Source organism: Chenopodium quinoa, unplaced genomic scaffold (assembly GCF_001683475.1).
Source record: "Chenopodium quinoa cultivar QQ74 unplaced genomic scaffold, ASM168347v1, whole genome shotgun sequence".
In the NCBI taxonomy this organism is placed as follows: Eukaryota; Viridiplantae; Streptophyta; class Magnoliopsida; order Caryophyllales; family Amaranthaceae; genus Chenopodium; species Chenopodium quinoa.
The window spans coordinates 899,396-927,232 of NW_018743122.1; the positions used below are offsets into that span (position 1 = coordinate 899,396).

The 27,837-nt window shown below is 34.7% G+C and overlaps 2 protein-coding genes across 2 annotated transcripts; one reads left to right on the forward strand and one right to left on the reverse strand.

Moving 5' to 3' along the window:
- Positions 1-1,802: 1,802 nt before the first annotated feature.
- LOC110731970 (pentatricopeptide repeat-containing protein At1g79490, mitochondrial-like) lies at positions 1,803-5,682 on the forward strand. Its single transcript, XM_021911877.1, has one exon. It carries the CDS (start codon positions 2,187-2,189, stop codon positions 4,614-4,616), a length of 2,430 nt encoding a protein of 809 aa, XP_021767569.1. The 5' UTR covers positions 1,803-2,186; the 3' UTR covers positions 4,617-5,682.
- Positions 5,683-24,184: 18,502 nt separating this feature from the next.
- Positions 24,185-27,788, reverse strand: LOC110731971 (zinc transporter 1-like). Its single transcript, XM_021911878.1, has 3 exons — positions 26,221-27,788; positions 24,851-25,000; positions 24,185-24,637 (listed from the first exon to the last, which is right to left on the reverse strand). The coding sequence occupies exons 1-3, from the start codon at positions 26,860-26,862 to the stop codon at positions 24,332-24,334; spliced, it is 1,098 nt and encodes a 365-aa protein (XP_021767570.1). The 5' UTR covers positions 26,863-27,788; the 3' UTR covers positions 24,185-24,331.
- Between the last annotated feature and the right edge of the window lie 49 nt (positions 27,789-27,837).

Genomic DNA, 27,837 nt, shown 5'->3' on the forward strand with positions numbered 1-27,837 from the left:
ATCCCATGGATGCTACCAGGAACACATATGGACGGTTCCAAAAACATTTGCTAGCCAAAGTTTTGGGGGTAGACAACCAACTAAATTTACACAAAATTCAAAAGTGTTATTCTTTTATCACATCTCAAGGTTATAGGGTAACACGTTGTAGGTTATTGATTGTGTACTCCGTCAGCGGTGTCGAGGCTATGCGTTGCCACTAGATGTTATTCACGTGCAAGATAACGTTGTTATATTATATGTTAGTGGAAAGGGCATGTTAACGGTATAGCAACATAGTAGTTGTTTCTACATCATTGACATTAGTAATCTTATGAGCCATGACTTACGTATAGTACACGTACATGTTTGCAATTGTTACGTGTCACATGCCCCTACTACATAAGTATACATGTTGCGTGTAGCGTCACGGTTATAATATATATATATATATATATGTAGTGCATTCACCTATACACATACGTGTATATGTTGTATACGTTAATAGCAATATGTAATATAAAGTTCAAGTTTATCCGAAACATGCGCGTCATTGATTTTGTCGCGGTGATAAAATATAAGTTACTAATGTCATTCTCATTTGAATTACCACCACTACTAATATATTCTGGTAACTACCACTTTTTCTTGTGGATAGTACCTACATATTGTGTATTGGCAAAAGCCTGTATGCTATGTGATATATCCACGTAGTTTATATATTCCCCTGCCCACCCACCCAATCACATAGACCAATTTTTCGTTGGTGATGTACAAGTGTTTATGTGGCAATCACCAGTTACAAAAGTTACTGTTCATCATCTTCTTCAACTTATTCGACCATCATCACAACAATCTCTGAAGTCTGAACTTGCTAGAAGTTCAATAAATACAAATAAAGTGATTCCATCATCACAACAATCTTTGTGGGTGACACCATGAAATGGGATTTTTAAAAGAGAGAGAGGGGTAAAACAAACTCTAAAAAGAGAGATTCCAGAAATCCGACTCCATGTTCTCCGTTTATAAAGGCTATGGAGATGTTCAGCACGACCGTTTCCGTGAAGCAGTGGTAGGTCGATACAAGATTCTGGTGACCATTCTGGTGACTGTGAGAAGACAGATTCAGAGGAGAGAGAAATAGTGTCAAACAAACCCTAAGAGAGAGAATAATTAGTATTACTCACCTTAATTTACATAACTACTATGTAACTAATATGTAACAATTTTTAATCAATCTATTTTCTGATTTTCAGAAATTCTATTTTCTGATTTTTCTAAATTATACTTCCTCCGTTTCTATTTAGTTGACACTTTTGGTTTAGGCACATATATTAAGGAGAGGAGAAAGAGTGAGAGAAGATGAAAAAGCAAGTGGGGTATTTTGTAAATGCAAGGTAAAAAAACTTACCCCAAAAGGAAACGTGTCAACTAAAAAAACTTTCAAAAAAGGAATAAGTGTCAACTAAAAAGAAACGGAGGTAGTAGAAATTAATTTTCTAAAATGATTTAAATGATTTTTGGAAAAAGAAAAGGTGTACCCACTTTTTTTTTTAATGTGTGGCTCATATGAAGCCATGTCATATGGCTTAAGGTGATAAAAAACCGAGGAACTAGAAATGGAGGAAAGTTAGGCATTTACAAATGCTAAATAAGGGTTATTCATGTAATTATACATATGTACAAACGAATGCATATTCTGGTATCATTGAATGATCAAATGATACCACTGAATATACAGTGATACTATATATGCACATAATGGTATTATATATGCATTTAGTTGTACAAAATTTATGCATAAATAATACCACTGAGGATTCAATGGTATCCTATAAACTTTCAGGAACAATCAACATGTGGTCCCCCATCTCGTGATACAATCCGGCCAAAACATAGGTGGGTCCACTTACAGACCTCTCTCCTCTTTTCTCTCTCTATGTGTTTTAATAATATTTTAATCAATGTTATGCATTTAGAAATGCTTAACTTTCCTCCCTTTAAAATTCCTCATCAATTTTTTTTTTTTTTTTTTTAAGAAATCATCAAAAACTATTTGATTACCTTACAATTTTCAAACCCCGACTACCCATTGGTTTTTCTCCTAACACACGGTTTAGGGTTTTAGCATATTCGGTGCAAGCAAGAACTCAGTAATCTGATCTCTGCATTTGCAATTCAATCAATAATCCCCCTACTATCCGTCCATGTTTCGTTGCAGAGTTTTATGGCGGAGAAATCTCACTCTCAGCCGCAAAAATCCCACTTCTGCAGCACCATTCTATGCGCATAACCCCATTTCAGGCGACATTGTGCAAAATGAGCATAATAGGTTGTTCAGTTCGATTGTTCGCAGGCTCAAAACCCCCGAATTTGTTCGAAGTTACTGCTCTGGGAAGCCGAATTCGGGTGAATGGACTGAGGAAATAGAGTATTTAGATGAGAAGGGAGGTGTTCTTTGCACCGGTAAAGGCGTTCGTTCTGTCGAACCGGGTATTGATGATCATGTTATGTCAGGTGGGGTTAAGAAACCATTTCTGAATGCTTCTGCAGTTGCAAAACTTGTGGAGATAGTGAGGAGGTGGAAATGGGGGCCTGAGATGGAAACGCGATTGGACAAACTTCAATTTGTTCCCAATATGACGCAGGTAATTCAAGCTATGAAAATAATCAATGATGGCGAAATGGCGGCTAGCTTGTTCCAATGGGCAAAGAGGCAACAACGGTATGTTCCAAATGATGAATGTTACTTGTTGTTGTTGGATGAATTGAATAGAAGTAGAGATTATGATAAAATGCAATCATTGTTTGATGAGATGATTAGCGATTATGTTGATAATGGTAATTTTTCTTTTTGTGCTTATAATCGTGTAATTCAGTACTTAGCTAAGGCTGAAAAATTAGAGGTGTCATATTGTTGTTTTAAGAAGATTCGGGAAGCTGGTTGTAAGGTTGAGACACAAACTTGTAATCATTTGATAACCTTATTTTTGAACAAGGGTTTGCCTTATAAGGCGGTTGAAGTGTATGAGGGTATGGAAGCAAGTGGATGTTCATTAGATAGTTCAACATATGAGTTAATGATACCTAGCTTGGCACGATCTGGTCGTCTAGATGCTGCTATTAAGCTTTTTCAAGAGATGAAAGAGAGGAAATTTTGTCCTAGTTTTTCTATATTTGCATCGTTTGTTGATTTGATGGGGAAGGCAGGGAGGCTGGATATGTCAATGAAGTTGTATATGGAAATGCAGGGCTTTGGATATAGGCCATCAGCCACTATGTTTGTTTCACTAATAGAGTCTTATGTCAAGGCTGGAAAATTAGAAGCAGCTCTTCGGATTTGGGATGAAATGAAAAAAGCTGGTTTCAGGCCAAATTACGGACTTTATACGATGGTTGTTGAATCTCATGCAAAATCAGGAAAGCTTGAGACCGCAATGTCTGTTTTCCAGGACATGGAGAGAGCAGGGTTCCTGCCTACACCCTCTACCTACTCTTGCCTATTAGAAATGCATGCTGCCTCTGGACAAGTGGATCCTGCCATGAAGCTCTATAACTCAATGACAAATTCAGGTTTAAGACCGACACTCAGTACTTACACTGCACTTTTGACCCTTGTAGCCAGTAAGAAGCTGGTGGATGTGGCTGCTAAAATTTTGCTTGAAATGAAAGCCATGGGTTATCCTGCAGATGTTAGTGCCAGTGATGTTCTTATGGTCTATATCAAAGATGGTTCTGTAGATCTTGCATTAAGATGGCTTCGGTTCATGAGTTCATCTGGGATAAGGACTAATAATTTTATCATCCGACAGCTTTTTGAGTCCTGCATGAACAATGGTTTATATGATTCTGCCAAACCTCTTCTTGAAACATACGTGAACTCAGCTGCAAAAGTTGATCTGATACTTTACACATCAATTCTAGCTCATCTTGTCAGATGTCAGGATGAGCAGAGTGAGAAACATTTAATGTCCATTCTTAGTGCTACAAAGCATAAGGCACACGCCTTCATGTGCGGTCTTTTCACTGGCCCAGAACAAAGGAAACAACCAGTTTTACTCTTTGTTCGGGATTTTTTCCAAGGAATTGATTATGAACTAGAAGAAGGGGCAGCTAAGTACTTTGTTAATGTACTCCTCAATTATCTTGTTCTAATGGGACAGATAAATCGTGCTCGTTGTGCTTGGAAGGTCTCCTATGAGAATAAGCTTTTCCCAAAGGCAATTGTCTTTGATCAGCATATTGCTTGGTCCCTTGATGTCAGAAATTTATCGGTTGGAGCAGCACTCATTGCTGTCGTGCACACCCTTCATAGGTTTAGAAAACGCATGCTTTACTATGGCGTTGTACCCCGAAGGATCAAACTTGTTACTGGGCCAACTTTGAAGATTGTGATTGCCCAGATGTTGAGCTCAGTTGACTCTCCGTTTGAGGTTAGTAAAGTTGTTTTGAGAGCTCCAGGTGATTCTGTCCTGGAATGGTTTAAGAAACCTATAGTTCAAAAGTTCTTATTAAATGAGATTCCATCTCGAGTTGACATTCTCATGCACAAGTTGAATATATTATTCCCCAGTTCTGCACCTGAAATGCGATCTTTATCACCACCTAAACCTCTTCTTGGTGGGAAGACGTCTTGAATAGTATGTACCTATTCATCAATGAAATGTAGGGCTCTTTTAAGGTTAGTTTATAGACATAGAAGTAGAAGTTTTTGGTTCTCCTGTATTGATGTACTCATATATGTTAATTGGGAGGATGTGTTCCATGTAAATCCTGTTACCTTGTGGTTACTTTTGTTTGTCCATCTACATTTTTTTTCACACAAGGTTTTTTTTTTTTTTTTTTTTTTTTCGAAAAGAAACTCTATTCTTAGAAGCATAAAAAGAAGAGATATTTCCCTTGTGAGGTGTGCCCATTAGTAGTTAAAGATTGTTACTATTTGACCATCATCTATTAACAATTCAACGTTTTTATTTATCACATTATAATTTATTTATTTTTTCCTTAAAAAAAAAAGAGGAATTAATGTGGGTGATCTGCTATTGATTATTAACTTGTTCTATTTCATCGAGTACAAATCGCCACACATTAAAAAAGGTAAATTCTTCATCCCATTCTTTCACTGTTTTAATTCGGTGCTCAATTAAGTGTCCTCACAAAAGTTGAAACAAAGAATTTTCAGGTTTTCTGGAGTTCAGGGGAATCCTTGCTGTGGGTGCTGCAACGTGACCAGATGTGGAGCTTAATGTGACAGTATGGTCATCGAGCTTACCTTGACATTATATTCATGTTGTGATGAGTCTTGTGACTGTCTAATCAACATTGTCGTGGTCACTACCATGACCTAATTTTGCCACTGTTGGCATTCTAGCATGTGATCTCATTGCCTCAATTGATGCAAAATCTTGTGTTCAGCATTTACTGCAGATTTAACGTGACAAGTTGGTCATGTTGTGACAGTCAAATTGGCCACATTACTGTGGTCAGTTTTTGCCACCGTTGGCATTATAGCATGTGCATCTTATTGTCTTAATTGATGCAAAAATCTTTGTTGTTCAGCATTTCCTGCATATTGTGTTTGTTCTAATAAGTTTTGCTTATTGCTACATAATCTCACTGATTGTATAATCTTGCACCTTTTCTTTTATAAGATACTGTTTCTTGTATTAGGAGCCACATACTTTTTGGCTTAATTTTGACTCTATTAAATTTACTATATATTCATGAATACTATCATAATATGTTGTTATGGAAGTACTTTATATTGTGATTGTATTGCTACAATTTTTATCACCAAACTTTTAGCTGTATGATCAATATTCATTCTTGAGTAAGAAGCTATTTTTGTTTTCTTCTGATCGCTTTTGCTTTCTCAAGCCATGTTATGGAAGCATGATGTAAAAATGGTCTGATCACATTGTTTGGGGGGAAATAGTCACGTTTAATTCTGTTCTTAGCGTTCAATAAAAGTAATTATCTATGTGGTACACATCATACCTTTCATGCATGGTTAGTTAATCTTATTACTGTCTTTTCTGTTGTCCCATTTATCTCCGACTATTCTGTTGTTTCAAGCTGATTCTGTTGTGCTATTGATGGGCAATTTGTAAGTGATCATAACTTCTGGCAGCTAAACAGTTTATGATGAGGCGAAAAGACTTGAAAGAAAAGCAAGATGGTAATTCTGAACTTTAACTTCCCTTTTCTTATAAAATTTCTTATACAGAATAGAGTATATAATGATTAATGTATGTGCTCATTATGGTATTATGGTTCGGACATGTCACGTATTGAACCTGCCCTAAAATAGACTTCTACTTTATTCTTCTCATATTCATGTGCGCTTTCTATAGGTTAACCCTAAACATGTTTAATCTATGTTAGTTGAATATTAATGCACAAACAAAACTATTATAAACCTTGAATTATTATCATATTAGCCTAAACAAGATTATTAATTATCTTATTAAGCGTGATTACAAGTACAAATTCCCTTTAGATATGCATAAAAGGCATGATCAAGCAATAACAATAATATAATATCAAGCAACAATAATAACAATCAAATTATCATAATAATCTCAATCTCAAAGTATAATAAAAATAGCTAGATCTTAGGCATGATACTAACAAGATTAATAACAAATCCTAGCATGTCACTAAACAATAAAGATCAAAGCTTTAGCCCTAATATGATACTAACATAATATTAGGAAAGAATATGAAGCATCCCATAGAAGCATACATGATATTAGAAATCTTAGTTATTACCTTAAACATGATACTAGGAATCATAAAGACATCCTAACATGATACTAGGAATTAAAATAATTAAAGCATGATTTCTACATCGAAAGAATAACAAAGTAAATTACTTAGTTGGATGCCTAGTACATATTTCTAATAACAAAATACACATGTAAGTAATTTCAAGGAAAATATTAAAACAAATAATTAAATTAAATAATTGAAATAGGAATTTGGGACCAAACCCTCATAAATTATTAACCTTTCACGTCTAGGGCGAAGACAACTTCAAACTTGGCTAGGTGTGTCTAGAACTAATGTATGTGAAATTTTGTAAGAGGGAAAGTTTAGAGAAAGAGAGAGAAAGAATAAGTTTCTAGCTTTTAGAGAGAGAATAGAGAGAGATGATGGTTGTGAATAAATGAAAATGGGGAGATACGTCCCCTATTTATAGAAAAATAGTCTGAAAACAAATCAAGTCCTATTCGGAATAAAATACCTCATGTCGCCAACGACATGACGGCAGGCTTAGCACCACGCGACAGCCTTGTTGTCTTACGCTAAGTCAGAAATCAAACGCGCTTTCCACGCGGAATCCTCTTCTTAATATAATTAAGCTGCTAATTCCGCATTGATTAGATTAAAATCAAATTTGTGATAAATCACTTATTTTATTCAAAATAAAACTCTTTAAAACATAATTATTAATCATAATTCCATTAGAATTCAAAAGAACCTTCTATATTATTTAAGAAGATTAAAATCAATCCTAATAACTTTAGGAATAATAATTAATAGACCATCCTCTAGATCATTCAGCCGCATATAAAATTCATTTCGGGCCAAATTTAATTTAGGCTTATAATATTATTCATCGGATTGGGCTTATAATATATCATTGGAAAACTCTTTTTGAGCCCAATTATGGACAAACTAAATTGGACTGGTTATTTTCTTAAATAGAGTAGATTTTTAAAAACAGAAAGAAATATTTTAATAAAAACAACCACATCACTAGACTTTTCACACTTTCACTTTGTTCGATAATCAAATGACGTGGAAGGTATTCATCACTGGGTTTGGTTTTTTGGGGAGACACATTTGGGTGTCTACAATTATGTTGGATCTTCTCTAAATTCTGCTGGAAATGTTGAATCATCAAAAATAAAAAAGTCAATACACTTTGTTCTGCACTTCTGTTATTTTGACTGATAAAAACTGCAACAACATGTTTATGGTTAATTATATAGAAGTGAAATAAGCAAATATTCAAGGATTGTACACCATACAAAAGCTATGAGCATTAGGACTTCTTTTTTCCTTTTTTGGTACAAACAATTCCGTGCCTTTAAACAAGCTGATGAATTCTGTTGTTTCCAATTATTGCTATATGGCCTTGCCAAATAAGCCCAATTAGAACTTGAAGCTAAAAAATAGCTGAGTTTATGGGTGCTTTTGTAGATTCATATATACCTTATGTTGTGGAAACTAAACAAAATAAATAATCACGAGGCTATTCAAGATCGGGTGATAGTGACTATTTTTTTGTTCAAAATAAGATGCTTGAGATGAGAATTTTTTGGTTTGAAATTTAGATAAAGGCAGCATTATCGATACAATTGGAAAGGTTTAGATGTTGAGAATATGAAGATACTAAGGAAGGGGAACATTGGATAGAGTTTGGCTTAGCTAAATTTATTAATTTGCCTTTTATGTCTTCCTACACGTTTGTGGCTGACAGTCCTGTGGATCATTGTTGCTCATTTTAGTCGTGTGTTGCTCCTTTCATATATGTTGTACTGATTTATTATTATGTGTTTCTCATGCCACTCTACTAGCATTTGGCTTCATATTATAATTTACATCAATCATACATCTTTAAGATTACATTAACTACTAGTACATTTTTTGAGTATTACTCCGTATGATTTAATGGCGAAAAGGGTTCAATGGAGATGGGGTGTCAGGTGTGTATTAACAGAGCAATCATAGACTTGAACCGGCAATTTTTTGCTGTGCATGCCAGTAACGACAAATTTTTTCAGCCTCTCTTGTGATTGATTTCAGGTAACATACTCTATACCTTTGCAAGCGTAAAGCTCTAATTTTCAACCTTCTTAAATGAATGTGCTCCTTACAAGCCCAGGTGATAAGCATCTGATGCATTGTACAAAGATTTACCATGCTATCTTTTTAAACTTCCTGTGCTTATGGTGAAAAGGTGGGAAAGAAGTATAGATTGTCCTTATGGTTGCATTGTTGCAATCCGGCAAAGGTTTTGTTTTTTATTTGTTTGTGTTTTATTTTATTTATTTATTACTATTTTTGTGCCCGTGCGATGCCCGAGTTGTTTATGAAGTCGATTTAAATCTATCCAACGTGGCGCGACACTTAAAATAGAATTTCTAAACTAACTTTTTTTTTATCTTATGAAGTGTATTTAAATCTATTCAACGTGGCTCGACACTTGGCGAAAAGTTAGAATGCCAAGTGTCGCTGCATCGTGACTTGGCTAAAAGTTTAGCTTTATATATTAGTTTCTAGTACGTATCCTGGACGATGCCCCGAGTTCCCTCCGCAATATATATCTTTATGTTTTAAAAATCCTTACATTAATTCGCTACTTATAAAGACGGGTTAAAGTTGTGTTAAAAGTATTTAAAAGTTATAATTATTTATCTTATGCGTGTCACACTAATTCATATTTGTTTTTTACATGACGTGACACTTGGCGAAAAATCAAAATGCCAAGTTTTGTTTTGGTTGATTAAAGTGTATCATAAATAAGTCCTGTTTTGTACAACTTTATAAATTTTATGATATAAATTTAATTTAACATATTTATAAGATATATTTTTAAAGTTACAATCTACTTATATGGAAAATTAGAAAACCTATCAGAAATAAAACAATAACTTTTTTGTCAAAAATAAAACTCTAAATAACTTTTTTATCTTAAAAAAAATCTATCTTAAATTCTCTTATCTAGCGTTAGAGGTGTCATACTAAATCTTATATGTCGCCTATGTGGCACGACACTTGGCGAAAAGTTAAAGCGCCAAGTGTCGCTGTCTCGTGGCCTGGCTAAAAGTTTAGCTTTATATATTAGTTATATGATATGATTTGTAATTCGAGGTTTTTTTTGTTTCTCCCTCGATAAAAGTGAAATGTGAGTGTATTACAAAGTCTCCTGGCAATTGGTTACTGGTTAGGGAGGTATAAATTGTACAAGGTATCATGTTATGAGAATAGTCCCTTTTTTTTCATTTTAAAATTATGTTTTCAATCGAAAATACCATCATATTAGCTCTCGGATAGGAGGAATTGAAGACCAACCTGAAACTAGAGACGAAAAACACCAATCGTAAAAGATTTAATTGCAACTAGAATCAGGGTTTCTTTTTCCCATGTTTGTTCAAAACACACATACAATTTTCAAGGCATAATAGATACATTATTTTTTTTTTTTTTTTTTTTTTTGTATAGGAACAGTTTTGCGCTATTAGTTTCTTAGGTCTTGGCAAAACAGATAGCCCTTGTTAGTATGCCTTAGACCTGGCAAACAGGTCATTCAGGTCGGGTTCGGGTCGAGTTGGGTCGATTCGGATTTCGGGTCAAAATCAGGTCAGCCCTTTGGGTCAAGTTCGGGTCGGGTTAAGTTCGGGTCGGGTTAAGTTCGGGTCGTGTCAATTTGGGTCGGGTCTGGTCAATTTTTATGATCAATTTTGGGGTGAATGTCGGGTCGAGTCAATTTCGGATCGAGTCAATTCGGGTCAGGGCTATTCGGGTCAAGCTTGTGTCGAGTCACCAAAATAAATTCACTTTAAAAAATAGTTGGAAAAATAAAGTAAAATCGTAAAAAAAAAAAAAAAAAAAATTCATGAGTACATAAGTAATTCAGTATTTCACCCTATTCACTTAGGATTCGGGTCAATTCAGGTTGGGTCAATTCAGGTCGATCAATTTGGGTTAAAATCAGGTCGGGTCACTTCGGGTTTCGGGTCATTTCGGGTTGGGTCAAGTTTGGGTTTTGGGTCAATTTCGGGTCGGGTCACTTCGGGTCATCGGGTCATGCAGTTATGTTCGGGTCAACTCTATTTCGGGTCGGGTCGGGTTAGTTCGGGTTCGGGTCATTTTCGGGTTAATGATTTCGGGTTACAGGTCGGGTCATTCGGGTCGGGTCAATCAGGTTGGGTCAAGATTTCCAGGTCTAGTCTGCCTACATTGCTGTTGTATATCAGATTAATCATTACACGATTGCTACCGGTGGCAGCAGGTCCAAGACACATTTTTCACTCGCCTGTTTCTCACATCCTTTGTTTTTTTTCTTCTTATGTTTCTATTACTTCTTTTCTTGAAGGAAAAACTTTATCTTTATCTAGCTAGTACTAGTTTTTTGGAAATTGATAAGGTTCAACTGTTATTAAATCAATTCTTTGAGTATTTATAGCAGTTGATTGAGAAAATCTAGATGAGTATCAGGAAACGGGTGCATTGCAACAGCAAATGATGTATGGCCTTTTATAGTAAGTTTATTGATACCAAATACTGTTATACTATTTGCGAAGGAAAGCTCAATAGAATTCTAGACATGTATATGTTATCTGCCACAGGGTGCTTTCTAATACTATAAGGATGCCATGGCCGAAAGGTCTTATTGATTAAGCGGATGACATCAAACCTTTTTTTTTTTTTTTTCCTCTTGGCCTTCTTTACCAACAGTTAGTCCTATTTTCTTGTGGGGAAGGTCCTGCTGACAAGTGACAATGATAGATGCTGTGTAGTATTGTAATTTTGTTCTTCTTTAATTTGACAAGGCTGTGCTGCAGCACTATTTAATTTATAAGGACAGATGAGGATGGCATTTTTTTACTGCCTTCACTTAGGGGAAAACTCATGATCAGGGAAAGATGTAAGAGATGTATAAGCTGTTGAAGTTGAGAGATGAGACTAACTTTGTGTGAGAAATGGTCTTTGTGGAGCTTCAGATGCCCACCAATCGTGGCATACACAGAATGTATACGTAGTAAATAATATTAGTGAGCATGACTACAGGACTGAGGGACTGATGAAAAGAGAATAAGCTGCTTCTTTTGTTGAGGGAGGTGAAAAACATGGCCGGCAAGTCGCAGCTGGAGTGATATGGCTGTCAAGGGAGCGTGAATTTTGCTTTTGGGAACGTGCTACTGAAATGCAGGGAGAATCAGTTTGGGGTAATTGTTTGGTGAAGAAGGAAGAATTTGATGCAGAATGCGCCGCTGCTCACAAATCATTTGCAAAGAAGACAGAACATTGACATGTTTTTTGAGTAATATGAATAATTTAAATGTTGAAAGGTGAGGAAGCATGATGTGTATGCTTAGCTATGTCTCAACATCATGTTGATAGTGGATATTGGGGCTTGTCATACATTACACCAATGGGATTGAGAAATAAGAAAGAATCTGTGTTTGCTTTACTGAAGCAATAGTTTTAACACCAGTAAGAGGCTACACACATAAGAATCAAGTCCTTTAAGAAAAAAGTGATTTGCCAAAATGAGGCTTAGTTTATGGATGAGAACGAAATTAGATGTGTAGAATTCTTCACAAACCCCTTCCAGCGCTATTGGAATTCCTGTAACGAAGACTTTCAGGGATTGCAAATCTAAGTTGTCTTTCATTGTTTAGGAAAATGCTTGTACATGCTTATTTGGATGTTAAAAAGATGGGATATCCTCTAGAATTCATCAATACCTCTCTATTCGTCTGAAAATTTTGTAAGGATGTTAGTTGTGCATTGCTTCTGCAAATGCTTATCCATGCTAATCTGCGTATTTAAAGGAGATGGAAATCATAATATAATGGAAGGATTAGACCTGTTATGCTCAGCTGGTTTGTGAAGCTGTCAACTGCAGAGTTGCAGACAGAATTAAGGCAATTAACAATATAAGCTCTTGGCAAGCAAAGTCACACAAACCCTAAACCTTTGGCTTCATGTAGTAGAAATTATGCATGAATTTTTTACTGCCATCAGTTTTACAGGTCTTATATGAGCTTATACTATGTAATGAGGTGCCATTGTGGAAGATGCTGCTTGATGCCGAGTATTTGGAGGGCATTAAGAGATATTTCTATCTGTTTCTAGATGATAATTCTGATGATCAAAATGCTTGGTCAGTTTCACAGGGCAATAGCTTGGCAAGATGTTTCATTTGAGTCTGAAGCTTCAGCTATTCTTCACTCACCTTTTTTCAAACTCTTTTTAATGATGGTTTTGTTATGTCCGTTTCTTTATATCATACGATTCCTTAAGACGATTCATGTTATCTTATCCCAAATCATTTTGGGACTAAGGTTTTTGTTGTTGTTGTTGGTAGAAAGGAACGCTAATTAGATTAAAACTGAGTTTGTTACAAGAGTTGCCCTGCTAGCATTCGAGTCTAGCAAATTACTGTCATCCAGAAGAGAGTGAATTCCAAGTTTCACAGACAAAATAATATTATTACAGACAAGGGGCAGGGTTTTGAGATATCATTATGGCCTGTTAGGATATGGGGATTTCATTTGAAATTCTTATTTGGGCCAAATGGCCTGTTTGGATAATACATGCATTTGGATTTGTATTTGGGTCAAATCCATGCAAATCCAAGCCTGTACAAAATTAAGTTCAACTCCATAATTTATAAATTCCATCTCACATATTGTCATTTCAAATTATTTACTTGCCCTAATTTTCTCTCTCCTAGTCTATTCCTTTCACGATGCTGCTCGATTTTCTCCTCCTCTATTGAAGCAGCTCGATTTCCTCTCTCCTCCATTGAAGCGGCGCGTATGAGCTTCCATCATTGAACCGGTTTGTGAGCTTTTATCCTCCATTGAATTAGCTTTTGAGGTAACTCTTCTTAACTAATCGAAAATCAATTTCATAATATAGGGTTTATCGATTATACACATTTTCAATTTCAAAATTTCGGGTTTATCCATTAAAATCAATTTCATAATCTAGGGTTTATCGGTTATGTGGTACAATTTGTGTTTTTGTTTCTTTTTATTATAGAAATAGTTGATTTGTTGTTTAATTTGCAATTTGGCTGTTCAATTTCATATTTTAATGCTTGATTTGTTGTTGTATGTTGCTGCTTTCTGCTTGTAATCTACTTTAATTTATGTTTTTATTATTTAAACGACCTGTATGTTGCTGCATGTTTGAATTCTGCTTGTATGTTGCTGTAATACTTTGATTATGAACTTGTATGTTGCTTCTTGTATGAACTTGAAAGAGCTTGTGCTTTATATCTATTTGATCTAAAGCTAGGACAGATACACGTAGTATTGATACAAATGAAGTTAATTATCATTGCTCTAACAAAATAAAATGTGGGGCCTAATAAGATAATCATAAGCTGCCAATTATCATTTACTAATTTTCATGGCTCACGTGGGATTGTTATTCGCTGCTATCTCCTCCAACAATGCATGCATTATGCTTTCTGTTGTATTTTTGTTGTTCATATTCTTTTATTTGTCTTTTTTTTCTTCTGCGTGATACTCTGATTCATCTGAAACATACATGGAGTATGCATAATATAACTGATATGACCAAATTGAGGGTTGTATAAGGTCATATCACTAGTACAATACATTTCTAATAATTAAATATACGGAGACAGTAAGCTCAAGCTAAGAGAAATACAAACTTATAAAGTATGGAGTATAATAAGTGAAGATAGCACAACTTATGTAAAATTCATAGTAGGTGTAGTTCAAAAAAAAGAAGGAATGAAGGGTTGGATGGGGATTCTAGCTTAACAAATAACTGTCCTACTTTACCCAAATCATGATACCTTCTTGTTAATGCTTAACAAAAAAAAAAAAAAAAAGGAATGAATTTTGTGAATTAATGCTGTTGCTTGAATTTTGTGCTGCTTGCCTCTCTGTTCAAGTGTGTGCCTCTTTCATTTTGTTTACTTGATTTGCTTGAGTTGTTTGAAATTTGGCTTCACTAGATAAACTCAGTTTAGTTAAATTTGGCTTGAATGTTTTAGGATGTCTGATTTGAATATACAAGAGTCACGTAAGCGGCCAAGGGATGATGATGATGATGATGAAATGGACTTAGTTGTGATGGTTGTAGGTTTTATTATGGTAGTAGTAGGAGCATGGTATGGTAAGAAATATAGATTAAAGGAGATAACATGGAATGAATCCGAGCGTGCTAGAACAAGAGCTACATAAATGAACACTTTGAGGAATGATAGGATATGTCGAGAGCAATTACGTCTCGATATACATCGTTTTGAGAAGCTATGTCATGTGTTACAAACTAAAGGTGGGCTAAAGACCACGAGAAATGTCACGATAAAAGAAATTGTGGCTTTATATCTTCATACCCTTGCCCATGATTTGAAAATAGAACAATGCAAGCCCTCTTTGCACGATCCGGAGAGACTATTAGTCGTCAATTTCATGTAGTTCTTGGATCCATGCTCAAGTTAGGGAAATATTACATCAAACAAGCTGATCACACTACTAGTATGTTGATGATAATAAATGGAAGTGGTTCGAAGGTGTTATAGGAGCTCTTGATGGGACACATATTGATATGACTGTGCCAATTGAGGATCGACCTCGCTATCGAGATAGGAAAGGGAACCTTAGCACTAATGTACTAGCCACTTGTGATCCTAACCTTCGATTCACGTATGTGCTACTTGGTTGGGAAGGATCCGCATCGGATCTTCGTGTCCTTCGGGATGCTTTTCGTAGGCCTAATGGTCTTAAAGTGCCTAAAAGTAAGAACATATATATTTTTTTATTATTTTGTATAAAGATTGGGTTATGTGAGTTTGAATGTATAATTAAAATGTTAACATTCTTTGATTGCAGATAGGTATCTTCTTGTTGATTTAGGATATTCTAATGCCGAAGGTTTCTTAGCTCCTTACAAAGGTACTAGATACCATTTAAATTTGTGGAGAGGAAACACTCCTACAAATGAAAAGGAGCTTTTTAACTTGCGACACTCATCTGCTCGAAATACCATTGAAATGGCATTTGGGTTGTTAAAGAAGCGTTGGAGCATTTTAAGAAATTCTAGCTTTTTTCCAAAAAATATTCAAGTAAGAATTATCAATGCTTGCTTTATCCTACATAACTTTCTAAGGGAAGAAAACATGGAGGAAACGAGTCTTATGCAAGAGGTGGACCATGACTTGATAAATATGGAAGCAATAGATGAGGAAGAGGAAGAGGAAGCGGAAGAAGAAGACTACATTTTATCCGCTCGAACAACAAATAGTGGAACAATTTTAGAGATGACCTTGCTAAGAAGATGTTTCAAGAATATATGGCACGAAGGGGTTAAGCTACATAGGTTTTAGTTGTAATGAGACATTTGTGTATTATTTATGGTTTGTCATAAAACTATTTATTATGTAATGAGATATTGTGTACTATGAATGGTTTGTCTTAAAACTAGTTTGCATTTCTTCTTGTCTTGTTCTATTCATTTTGGTTTTAGCATTAGTACAAGTGTTGATTTGATTTTTTATTTTTATTTTCTTGTCTACAGGACCTTTGAACATCATACATTATGAGGAGACCCGGGAAAGAGCCTATGGCACCTTCACAATCACAAAGAAGAAACTATACAAGTTGGAATACACAAATGGATGGTGTACTCACTAAAACATTGTTTGCCTAGATTAATGAGGGAAATAAGGGTGATGGAGAATTCAAATCGCAAGCATATCAAACTGTAGTGGATAACGTGAGGAAACAATTGGGCATCTTAGTCACCATGGATCAGGTGAAGAATCGGATCAAGGTTTGGAAGAAACATCATTCGGTCATCAATGATATCAAAACTTACACAAAGTTTAAGTGGAATGATAAAAAGAAGGTGATAGTGATCCCCGTACAAGACCTTCAAGCAAGGCATGTATGTTGTATGGTATTATTCTGACCTTCAAGCATGACCCTTAGTTGTGTTCTTGCTGTTCTGTGTAGCTGTGCGTGTGTGTTACTGCTGTTCTGTTACGGATGTAGGTTGCTGTGTTACTGCATATAATAAATAGAAATGTTACTGCTGCCCTGTTGTTGCTGTTCTGCTAATGTTGTGCTTAAATCAGTAAATGCAAGGGACTCAGAAACAACTGAAATTAATTGCAATTTTTTTTATACAGAATGTTACTGCAGAACCAGGGATTATAGAAATGTACAGCAGTTTGCATCATGATCTATAGACTTATGTTTATTGTTCTGTTATTGCTTCATTCCATGACTTTTGTATTGACTGGTAGTAAATCTTGTTTTCAATTTTTGTAGGTTTTTGTTATGGCAGCTTTAGCTTTGTACCACTTTATTTTGGTTATTAGGAAATTGATGTCATAAAATTTAGCCTGACAATATTCTTCTTGTGTTAGTCAAGTTTCTGCTTGAACTTTGTGCATAATTTACTCTAGTTACTCTAGCTTGAGCTTTGATGCTGATCACGATGTAAATGTATTTCCACAAAGCTGGTGCTTTAACAGAAAGGTTAGTCCAAGAAGCTGGTGCGGTCTGTGCTGCAACCTAATTACAACATTGATTATTTGATTTTGGTGTTATAGTTTCTGTTTGTGTGTAAATATGCATATTTACTATAAAAGTATCAGATTGATTACTTGCTAGGAGTTTGTGGTATGGCAGTGTTGAGTTTTTTTTCTTGTTCATGTATTATATATACTCAATACCTGTGCCAGTTTAAGCTACCTGGTTTTGTTGTGAGTCTGAAATTGATGAGATTAGGCAGTACATAATCTGATAGGAGTTTCAAGGTTTCAGTTTACTAGGGTTTAATGAAAGAGTTCTGACATACTATTGTCTCTGATCTCTGAGCCCTGAATAGGATAGTTTGTAAAAGCAGTATTGTTTCATGTGGCGTCTGGAACCTGCTTTGCATCGCGAGGATCTTTTTTAGCCAAGGCCTTGAGCAGTTTTAGTACCCTTTGTTTTTGACATAATCAAATATGAGAATATTTGCTTGTGTACTATGGATTTTGAGTTTTTCACTAATCTTCTGCTAATCTATCTGTTGATAAATGATTATTATGTGCTCGAGGTGCCAGAGTGTAGCCTTTAATTAAATGATGATTATGTGCTCGAGGTGAAATAAATGATCTCAACCGGCTTTGTAGGTAAAATTTTTGAGGGGGAACCAAAAAACAAAAAATTGTGTAGACTTTAATTACTCAGCATTGTTGGAATCCTAAGTGAGATAGTTTAATTCTCGCTGTGTGATCTGGGGGAAGTTGATTTACTCAAATAAGTTTTGCTTTCATCTGGGCGTATCTCAAGTATTTTGTGATTTTTTTTTTTCTTGTATGTGCTTTGGCTCCAATTTGCGCTGTAGGATTATGATACTTAGGAGGTAGCTTATTGCTCTTAAGGACTATTGTTAAGATGTTATCAGTCTATAACTACTTATGATTATGTCCTTTATTTTAATTTGAGGAATGATTGATATAATTCTGATATTGTGTGCTTCTTATTTGACTCATATCCCTCATAACCTGATTCTAAGTGAATAGGATTGAAGTTGTTTTTATATTTCCGTTACACATGTAGATGGAGTTGGCTGAAATTAATCTAAGAAAATTTGTTTATATTGTTTAAATCACCACTTTGATGTATAGGATTTCGTAGCTTTGAAATATGAACTTCTATTTAGATTTTCTTTCATATTGCAAGTACATTTTAAACCTGCAAATTTCTTGTTTAAACAGTGTCTTTAACTGCCTTACTAGTATAATTTATGCTGTTAGTATTCTCTGTCTTGTAAGCATTGATTGCCAGAAATTGATTTTGTAGTGAATTTTTCTGCTCTCTTGCTAATTCGTAACAATTCAGTTTTTTTTACACGTCTTCCACCAAGAGCGATGAATTTCGTTGGGGATTTGAGGGCACAACCAACGCTTACAGTTTGTCGGTAACCTTTTAATCTCATGATGATTCTTAATTATCTTTCATAAATGATATGAATGTTTAACGTACAATAAAATCTTTGAAATTCTGTCCAACTTTAAAAATTCTGATATTTTCTATTTGATTTCTATTATTTGTCATCTTAGAAACTTAGAAGAGCTTTGTGGAAGTAGAAGGGTTGAGTTAACCACTTAATCGCATTTTTCCTCGTTCACTGTCTTTAGAATTCATCTTTGGAAAAGATTCAGGAATTTCTGTATACAATACAACTTTGTCACAAATAGAAAGGTTGTAGTCAAAGCATACTAATTGAACGGCGGAAGACAACTGAAGAAAACAATATAAGAGGATTCTTCAGACTCTGAAGCCAATTGAACTAGTATTTCAAAGGTGAGAATCTCATCTCATACATTTATTTATTTTAATTAAGGGTTCTTAAAGCTTTGAGCTGTTTGATTCTGAAAAGAATACCATATAAAATTATCAATTAAAGTAGTAAAGTACCTACAAAGCTAGAAAGGGTAAAAATAATGGTGGTGCTATTACAAGGAAAATTAGTAACCATATATCTGTGACTTTTGCGGTGTATTTCTTTTTAAAATTGACTGTTCTTTTGGAAGGGGCAACAACCCTATCATCTCTTAAGGAGGTAGGTTATAGTTAATTTTCTTAATTTCATAGGTTAATTTTTGTCACATTGCTTGACATGAGCCACAATGATTGAGAATAGTAATGGGATGGGTGACCTCCTGGGAAGTCCTCAGTCCTCATGTTGATTCATATAGTCGACTCAAATTATGGGATTAAGGCGATCAAGTAGAAGAAGATGCTGAAGAAAAGTTAATTTTTGTGTCAGATACTAAGATTCATGTTACTGTCACGTAATTTGCTTCAGATCTAAATTTAAAAAACAAATAATTAAGAGATTAAAGATTACTAGCCATTTTTAGTATGGTAGTGGGCTGTGCCTCATGTAGTGTTAAGAGGCATGGAACAACTACCATGTTGGGTTGTGCTAGTTCATACGTTGAATTTTTTTTGTAGTAGTAATGCTACAGACTACCGTGGCTAATGTTAAAAGAAAAACCATGGCAAGCACAAGCCACGCCCATCGCGCTCAATGCGGACTTGGGTAAATACGTGTTAACCATGCCATACCTGCCTCTACTCTTCCTAGCTTATTACCAAGATTGCCAACTTATGAGCGATAAAAAACATGCTCAAGGATCCTGAGTTAAATGCTCCCTCCATCCCTTTTTATTTGCTACGTGGAAACTGGAAATTTACTTTATTATATTGTGGATTGTGTAAAGTTGACGAGCGAAAATATTGGTAGCACCAACAATGTTGTTTGTGAGAGTAAAGTAGTGATGTATAAGCACCATCCAAAAAGGCCTGTATTAGAGAGATTAAAGTTTTGGCTGATGTCTACTTTTAGTCAATCAAGATCACATTATTCAAATTTGATCAGCTAGAATCTTTTTACACTTGACTTTTAAAGCAAAGCTTACCGTACTGAAATTCTTCAAAAAAAGAATCATTGTTGCCTATAATAAGTGTCCTTGTACTAATTTTTTTTTTTTTTTTTTTTTTTTTGTATATGCAAGAAAGAGTTTTGGTACAAGCTGGTAGTAGAGCAATGTGCTGTTAACTAAAGCCCTATTCTTTTGAGCTTCTAGGCATAGCAGAGATTAGATTTCAGCAGAGCAGAGCAGAACAAATTTTATTATTATTATTATTATTATTATTATTATTATTATTATTATTATCATTATTATTATTACTACTACTATTACTATTCCGACTATTATTATTATTATTATTATTATTATTATTATTATTATTATTATTATTATTATTATTATTATTACTATTATTATTATTGTTTAGGATAAAAATACCCTAGACATGTGGACCAATGAGAGAAGGTCATGTGTCAAGTTCAGGCTGGCCCAAGTGGCCCAAAAGCCTCTCGACACGTGTCCCCTTCAGATAGCTTCTGAAATGACGGCCTTCAAGGGCCTAAATCCCAAGAAGCGTCGTAATTCGGCGCAACCCAATAAAATCTAGGTCAAGTGACCTAGATAGGGGCACTCCTATCAATGACCCTATAAATAAGGAGATATTTCCCCATTTTGGGGACATATTCAATCATTTATTACACCTACTTTCTCTCTCATCAGAGAAACACCTGAGCTTGGAATTCAAGCAGATCTCCACCTAAATTTTCGTACTCTTTATTCCCTTTTAAGTTACTAACTTGATCTTCGGAGGCGGAGCTTCACCAGCCAGAGTCTCCGTTGTTTTTGCAGGTACAGCTCAGTTGGACCAATCTTTGTGACGCAACTCTCCCGAGGGATAAAATCACCCAAAACAATTATTATATATCAAAACAGACAAAGTCATACAACCTATAAAAAGTTAGTGGGTAGTCGAGATACAATCTGGGCCCCCACTCCTCTAGCTATAGCAAATCCAATCCTAGTAAATATATGAGCAGCAGCACGTGCCCCAATGTCTTGCGTCGTCGAGAATTTTTGAACCCGCTTCAGCAATGCAACAACCTCTTTCTCTAATTCCCCAAGTGAAGAAAAAGAGAAAAGAATGAAACCATATCCAATTGCCTGACATCGAGCTTCATACTTAACTCGTTTCCAATGAAATCAGATAGCCCTGACTGTGTCAAAGGAGAAGACCCTGTCAAATCAACACAGACATCGCGACCACGATCCCAGGAATAAAGTAACACCTCCGTAGGTCTGAGAGCCTCGTCATTACCTCCAGACAACCCAATGTCAACCTCTTTTCTTGCTGAAATCCCAGAATGATAACAAATATCAACAAGGGTATCCCGAACAACATTATGCCGATGTTTAATACCCACCATACTAACACACGACACCGCGTGATCATCGAAAATATCTCCAGCAAAACCCCTTGAACAAGCATAGCACGACGTCAAGACAGAGAATAATGTAAAATTGAAGACAAATCTATTGAATTTCACACAAACGCATTTTCATACGAAAAAACACAAAAGAGAAGAACGAATTACGAATACTGAAAAAATTCTAATGACGCGATTAAAATAATTGACGAATTAATTTATTCATTTTAAACACTACCCTCCTGCCAATCCCAGGGTCACCAAGACAAGAAGCAAATGCACCATTGAGGCTGCATTCAAAACAACAGGTCATAAGAGATTACCACTCTCAAAGTGTACATAGTGGGGGATATAATGTCTAACCTTATACTTTTATCCGTTTTTATTTAGTTGACGTGTTTGATTTAGTCACCTATATTAAGGAGAGGAGAGAGAGTGAGAGAGAATGAAAAAGCAAGTGTGGTAGCTTGTAAATGTAAGGTAAAAAATTTACCCAAAAAAAAAAAACGTGTCAACTAAAAAAAAAATCTTTCTAAAAAAGTATACGTGTAACTAAAAAGAAACGGAGGTAGTAGTTAGAAGGTAAATTGCTTACCATTAGACCAAGCTTAACTTATTGTAGTTAGATACACAATTATTTCTTTTGATATTTATTTTGGAAAAATTGACAAGAAAAATACGATATTTGGTCCCAGTCTTTCAAATATAAAACGATCATTTAGTTTTTCCAAATAAAACGACCATTAACGAATATCTGCTCAAAATAGAACGTGACCTGTTGCAAACCAAGTTAACAAGCTAATTATCACACGTGTCGTATTGTAATCGGTATTTTATTTTAATTTTTACAATTTTCTTAATTAATTCTAATTAGAAATTATACACCCCTCCCGTCAGCCCACTCTCTCCACAATAGCTCACCTCACACCACCAACAGTCCAACACCTCATACACCTAAACTCCTCACCCTATCCTCACTTAAACCCCCATTGACCCTAATCTCTAAACCTCCTTGCTAGATAGCCCCTTGAAACCAACAATTGTGGTTGGTGCAAAGTTGGCATAGGAAGGGGGTTGATGGGGTGGCGGAACGGATAAGAGGGGCCGATTGGGTTGTCAAACGGGAAGGAGGAGGGGGCTGACAGGGTGGTTGAATGGCTATGGTAATGGAAACGGGACTTTTTTTAAAAAAAAAATTTTAATCAAAAATCATTTTTTTAGGATATTTTGTCAAAAATTACCAATTAAAGCGTGTGTTTTAAAAATAAATACCTATTAAAATTTTCTTTTAAAAAAAACTACCATAAAATTGTAAAAAGTTTAAGTAGCACTACCAGTCTAATAATTTCAACTAAAATATTCGACATGTAGGTTCCAGTTTTTACCTTTACCAAAATCACCATCTAAATTGACAAAATTACCCTTTATAAAGATATAAGGTGATGAAAAGTGAGATCCAAATGCCGAAAATTCTAGCCAAAATTGTTAGAGTGCTAGTGCTACTTAAACTTTTTATAACTTTGTGGTAGTTGTTTAAAAAAAAATTTAATATGTAATTGTTTTCAAAACACGTGCTTTAATTGGTAGTTGTTGACATTTTTTTTTATAAAAGGTAAAATTAAAATAGAAAATCCTAACCAATGACAATGTGGCACATGTTTGGTTATTTAACATGGTACCTATGATTATACATTGAGTAGATGTATGTCAAAAGTCGATTTGGAATAAATCGAAATGTCGTTTTAATATTTGAAATACCGGTCATTATTCCTGACGATTTTTCTATTTATTTTTTTCTAATGCTTTCATTCATCACAACATTCATCACAAATATGTACAATTGAGAAGTTGATTATACGTGTGAATTGGATATTTTTTTACTCAAAAAGTTGTCAAATCAGAAGGAATAATAACCATTTTTGCAAGTTTGAACATCTTTCTAGATATTGGAAGGTTTAGAAAGTTTGACAGAAACATTAAAAATGGCCTATGAATATTTGGCAAAATTTGCGCACTTACCCCCTACAAAGCTAGTACGTATTTACTTTTCTTTCAGAGGGGGATCTTCTACCGGGGCCATTAAGGGCCCGACTCCCGGTAAATTGTTGAAATAAATTAACTAATAAACTTTTTTTTTTTTTTTTTTTTTTTTTTTTTTTTTTTTTTTTTTTTTACACAAGCTAATGAACTTAAATAACCTTATTTTACATATAAATATTAGAACATAGTGATTATTTTATAGTGAGAGATAAAAAATTCAAATCCCAGCCCCTCTAATAGTTTTGACCAAGATCCGCCACTGTTTTCTTTAGGGGTTTCTTCTTGGGAAGAAGGGCAATTAGCATTTCGATTGCCCATTGAGTTGCTAGATAATATCAGGAAAGCAAAAGTAAAATAACCATTAAACAAACATGAGCAAAGTGTATGACAAAATTTGGTGGGATTTCCAAACCAATGACAAAAACAATAATGAATTGCGTTTTTACCTTATATTACTTAATTGCTTATACTTCATTCGTTCTTTTTTACTTGACTCGCTTTGACTTTTACACTATTCATCATTCATCCTTTGATCATCTTTTATGAAGTATATACAAGTAAAAACATATTCACATGGGATTAAGTAATATGTAATTTCTATTATTTTTACTTATTAGAAATTAAAATTTTACATTGATAAACGTGATAAATGAAATATGTCAATTGAAAAAGAACAAAGGAAGTAAATTTCTTACTAACAAAATTTTAAAAATAAAATAAAAATGTTACTATATCATGCCCATCTAGCCAAAACAGACATACAACCAGCCCCTAAAAGTAATGAAATATGTGAGCCTAATTGAATCCTAGTATTTGCCTGCATCCTTGGATTCATGAAGTCTGCAGCTAGTAGATCAACAAGTGCCATATATATTAGTATACCTGCTGCAGCCGCCTCGAATATCCCCTGTATAATTAGTGATCGAGGGCTACTTTGGTCATATACACCGGCGATTGCAATGCCAATGCCAATACCAATTGGTGTTGTAAGTGAGAAAAACATTGCCATTGTTGCCATAGCTCGTGACTTGAACTTCGCCTGTAAAAAAATGATGATTTCATTGATTTATGAGTGCTATAATTTTTTAAAAAATCATATAATAAATCAAATATTAGGCAAATTAAAAATTGACAACAGAAAAGTAAAAACAATTTTTTCTTGTTTCCAGTTCTTTGTTTTTAAAAAAATAGAAAACTGCAAACAAAAACCGATGCCAAACAAGCAAGAATAAGTTTTGTTTCAGTTGTTTACCTGATTGATGCAGCCACCAAGTCCCATGCCTTCGAAAAATTGATGGAAACTTAATGCAACCATTAAAGGTTTAATGGTATCAAGCCTTTGAGATGTTCCCAATGATATGCCTATTATTACTGAATGGACCACAATTCCCAGCTCTAATACCTGAATAAAAACCATCCAAATAATAGTTAGTTTGCTAGATATAGATATTATTGATAAAATCTTAGGTATAAAAGAAGGGTGTGTGTTCATGTCTGTTAGCAACTTTATAGTACTTTTATGATTGAATTCAAAATTTAAGAGTTTTATATAATTTGAACTTTGAAAGTTGAAACTTATTAGGCGTGATATATAAATTAGTAAGTAACCATTAAGTTGGCACCTAATAATGCTAAAGAATATAGGAGTAAAGAAGAATATGACATCCTTTGCTTCAACTTTTTGACCCTTTAAAGTTTGTTTGAGATACTAAGATTTGTAGTCCACTCACTAGTGTTTCAAATATTTTACTAATATATATATATATATATATATATATATATATATATATATATATATATATATATATATATATTATACTCGTACTTATAATAAAGTATAGTAAACATATTGGTTGAAATATGATTTCATTTAATTTTGAAAAGAAACAAAATTGACTGAGATACTAAGATTTGTAGTCTAGTCACTTGTGTTTCAGCCCCGTTCCTAGAAATATATGGGCCCTAGACATAATGTAAGAAAAGAGCCCTTTACGTAAACAATTTTTTTTACACGCAATGGCTTTAATTTAAATATAAGACAATGAAAATAACTTAAATTATTTAAATACTAAGTCTCCATACACAATACTGGAGTAATAACTTTGCATAATATTTCGGTAATTGAATTAATACGAAACGGTGTAATTGAAAAGATTAATATTTTGAAGCAGATACTCATAGAAATCGGAAGATTAGAAGAGGTTATATTGCATAGTTATCTCCACCTAAATGATATCTAAGTAATCTAATGTTAATTGCTAACTAAATGCATTATTTATCATTTTTAAAAGTAGCTTATTTTTTAACGATTAAAAACTACAGTTTAAACGGTTTAAATTCTACAGCTATGCAAACTGATTTTTTTTTTGAAATTTTGGGCCCCTTTCTGGCGTGGGCCCTAGGCGGTCGCACTCAAGGCCTACCCCTCCGGGCCGACCCTGTTGTGTTTCAAATATTTTACTAATATAGATAAAAATTGAATACGTTTTCTTTTAAACTCATAATAAAGTACGTTAAACATCTTGGTTTGAAATATGTTTTCATCTAGTTTTGAAAATAAATAAAATTGACTGAAATAGATAGATACGTATGTAAATACACGATAAAAATAACTATTGTTACCTGAGCAGTAACACGATGCCTAATAAGTTCAAGCTTACTCAATTGTTCCCCTAATTCATCACTACCTTCACCAACATGACCATGAGAATGACCATGAGTAGCATGAGTATGAACATGCACGTGACCAGCATGTGCATCATTACTCTCTTCATCGACCACTTTACTATTAATAGAAACTTCCTTATTACCATCTTTCCCACCAAAGTGAACCCTTCTATAATGCCCTGTTGCCAATGAATCCACCATTAGGCTCCCAATCGAAGCCACCATCGCGATGAACGCGGCAAAGGGGAACTTCTGCCAAGGAGTTTCCCCTATACAAGGAGACGTCAACCCCTCAAAAGCTTCCGGGAGTATGTGGATGAACCCGGTAGCGAGGATTACTCCTGCGGCAAAGGCCTTGATCATGAAGAATATATCGTTTTCGGGCCGTAAAACGGATATCCGTTTGCCTAGTAGAGGAATCCCTACTCCGAATGCTCCGGCTCCAAGGATTGCTCCTATGGCACCTAATTTAAACTTGAGGGTTACGGACTTGCCGTCACGGGGTAAGTCATTAGCTTCACAACTACACTCAGCTACTACAATTGTGGGCAGGAGTAGCATAATAGTAAGCACATAGTAAAAAATTGTTTTTGCCATGTTTTTTCCCTTTTTTTTTTTTTTTTTTTGAACTTATGATTTGAGATATATATTATGAAAGAAGGTTAGTTTTTATAGAAGTTTGAATGGTAGGGTTACGGAAGAAAAGGAATGACATTCACATTCCTACAACAATATTGGATGGTTCATGAGAGAACTAAGAAAGGAAGTTAAAATAAAAGAAATTATGTTAGATGGAAAAAAGGAAGATAAAAAAGGTACTATGGATAAAAGAGTATCTTGAAAATGTCGACATTATTTGGTGATTAATATAGGGATGTCAAATTTAGTTATTTTTTGATCCGTAGCTTTGTTTGCTACTTCGTTTGAGCAATTTGTTATCTAGGTCTCTTTCCGTATGATATACTTCCTTTTCCTATTTCTTTAATGTTTAAATTTTTTTATTTTTTATTTTGTATGTATCACTTGAGTTTTCACGTGTGTCGAGACATAATTTTAACAGTCAATATGTTAGTTTAGATGAACTACTACGAGAGGGGGGTGGTGAATGGTAGTAGGTTCCAATCGTGAAACTTATGCGGAAATTAAAAACAAAACATAAAAGGAACTTAAAGAACACAACAAGTTTTACGAGGAAACCATCTAGTGCCTAGCTGGAAGTAAAACATCGACCCTATTGGGACTTATAAACAAATTCCACTATAATAGGCAACTCTCCTAGTACAACCTATTACACAGACCTTTGCTTCGCAAGTTCCACCACGGACACTTGCCTATATGATAGGACACCTCCTACCAGACCTAAGACACTTCCTAGGACCCTTTTCTCCCTTTACCCAGGACACCTCACACCTCTCAGGTTCCTTTCACTTGACCCAAGACACCTCTCAGGTTCCTTTCACTCACTGTACACTCACAGCTACCACTTAAATTTTAGAGATTTCAAACTCATACACTCAAATGTGAATTTAAGAGAATTCACAATCTCACCCCAAAACCCAAAATACTCAAACC

Bases quoted from the DNA above. Each gene is read 5' to 3' on its own strand.
- LOC110731970 (XM_021911877.1), top strand. From the start codon at position 2,187: ATGTTTCGTTGCAGAGTTTTATGGCGGAGAAATCTCACTCTCAGCCGC.
- LOC110731971 (XM_021911878.1), bottom strand. From the start codon at position 26,862: ATGGCAAAAACAATTTTTTACTATGTGCTTACTATTATGCTACTCCTG. The intron at 25,001-26,220 runs GTAACAATAGTT...GTTTTTATTCAG, and splicing joins GGCATCGTGTTACTGCTCAG to GTATTAGAGCTGGGAATTGT. The intron at 24,638-24,850 runs GTAAACAACTGA...ATTTTTTTACAG, and splicing joins TTGGTGGCTGCATCAATCAG to GCGAAGTTCAAGTCACGAGC.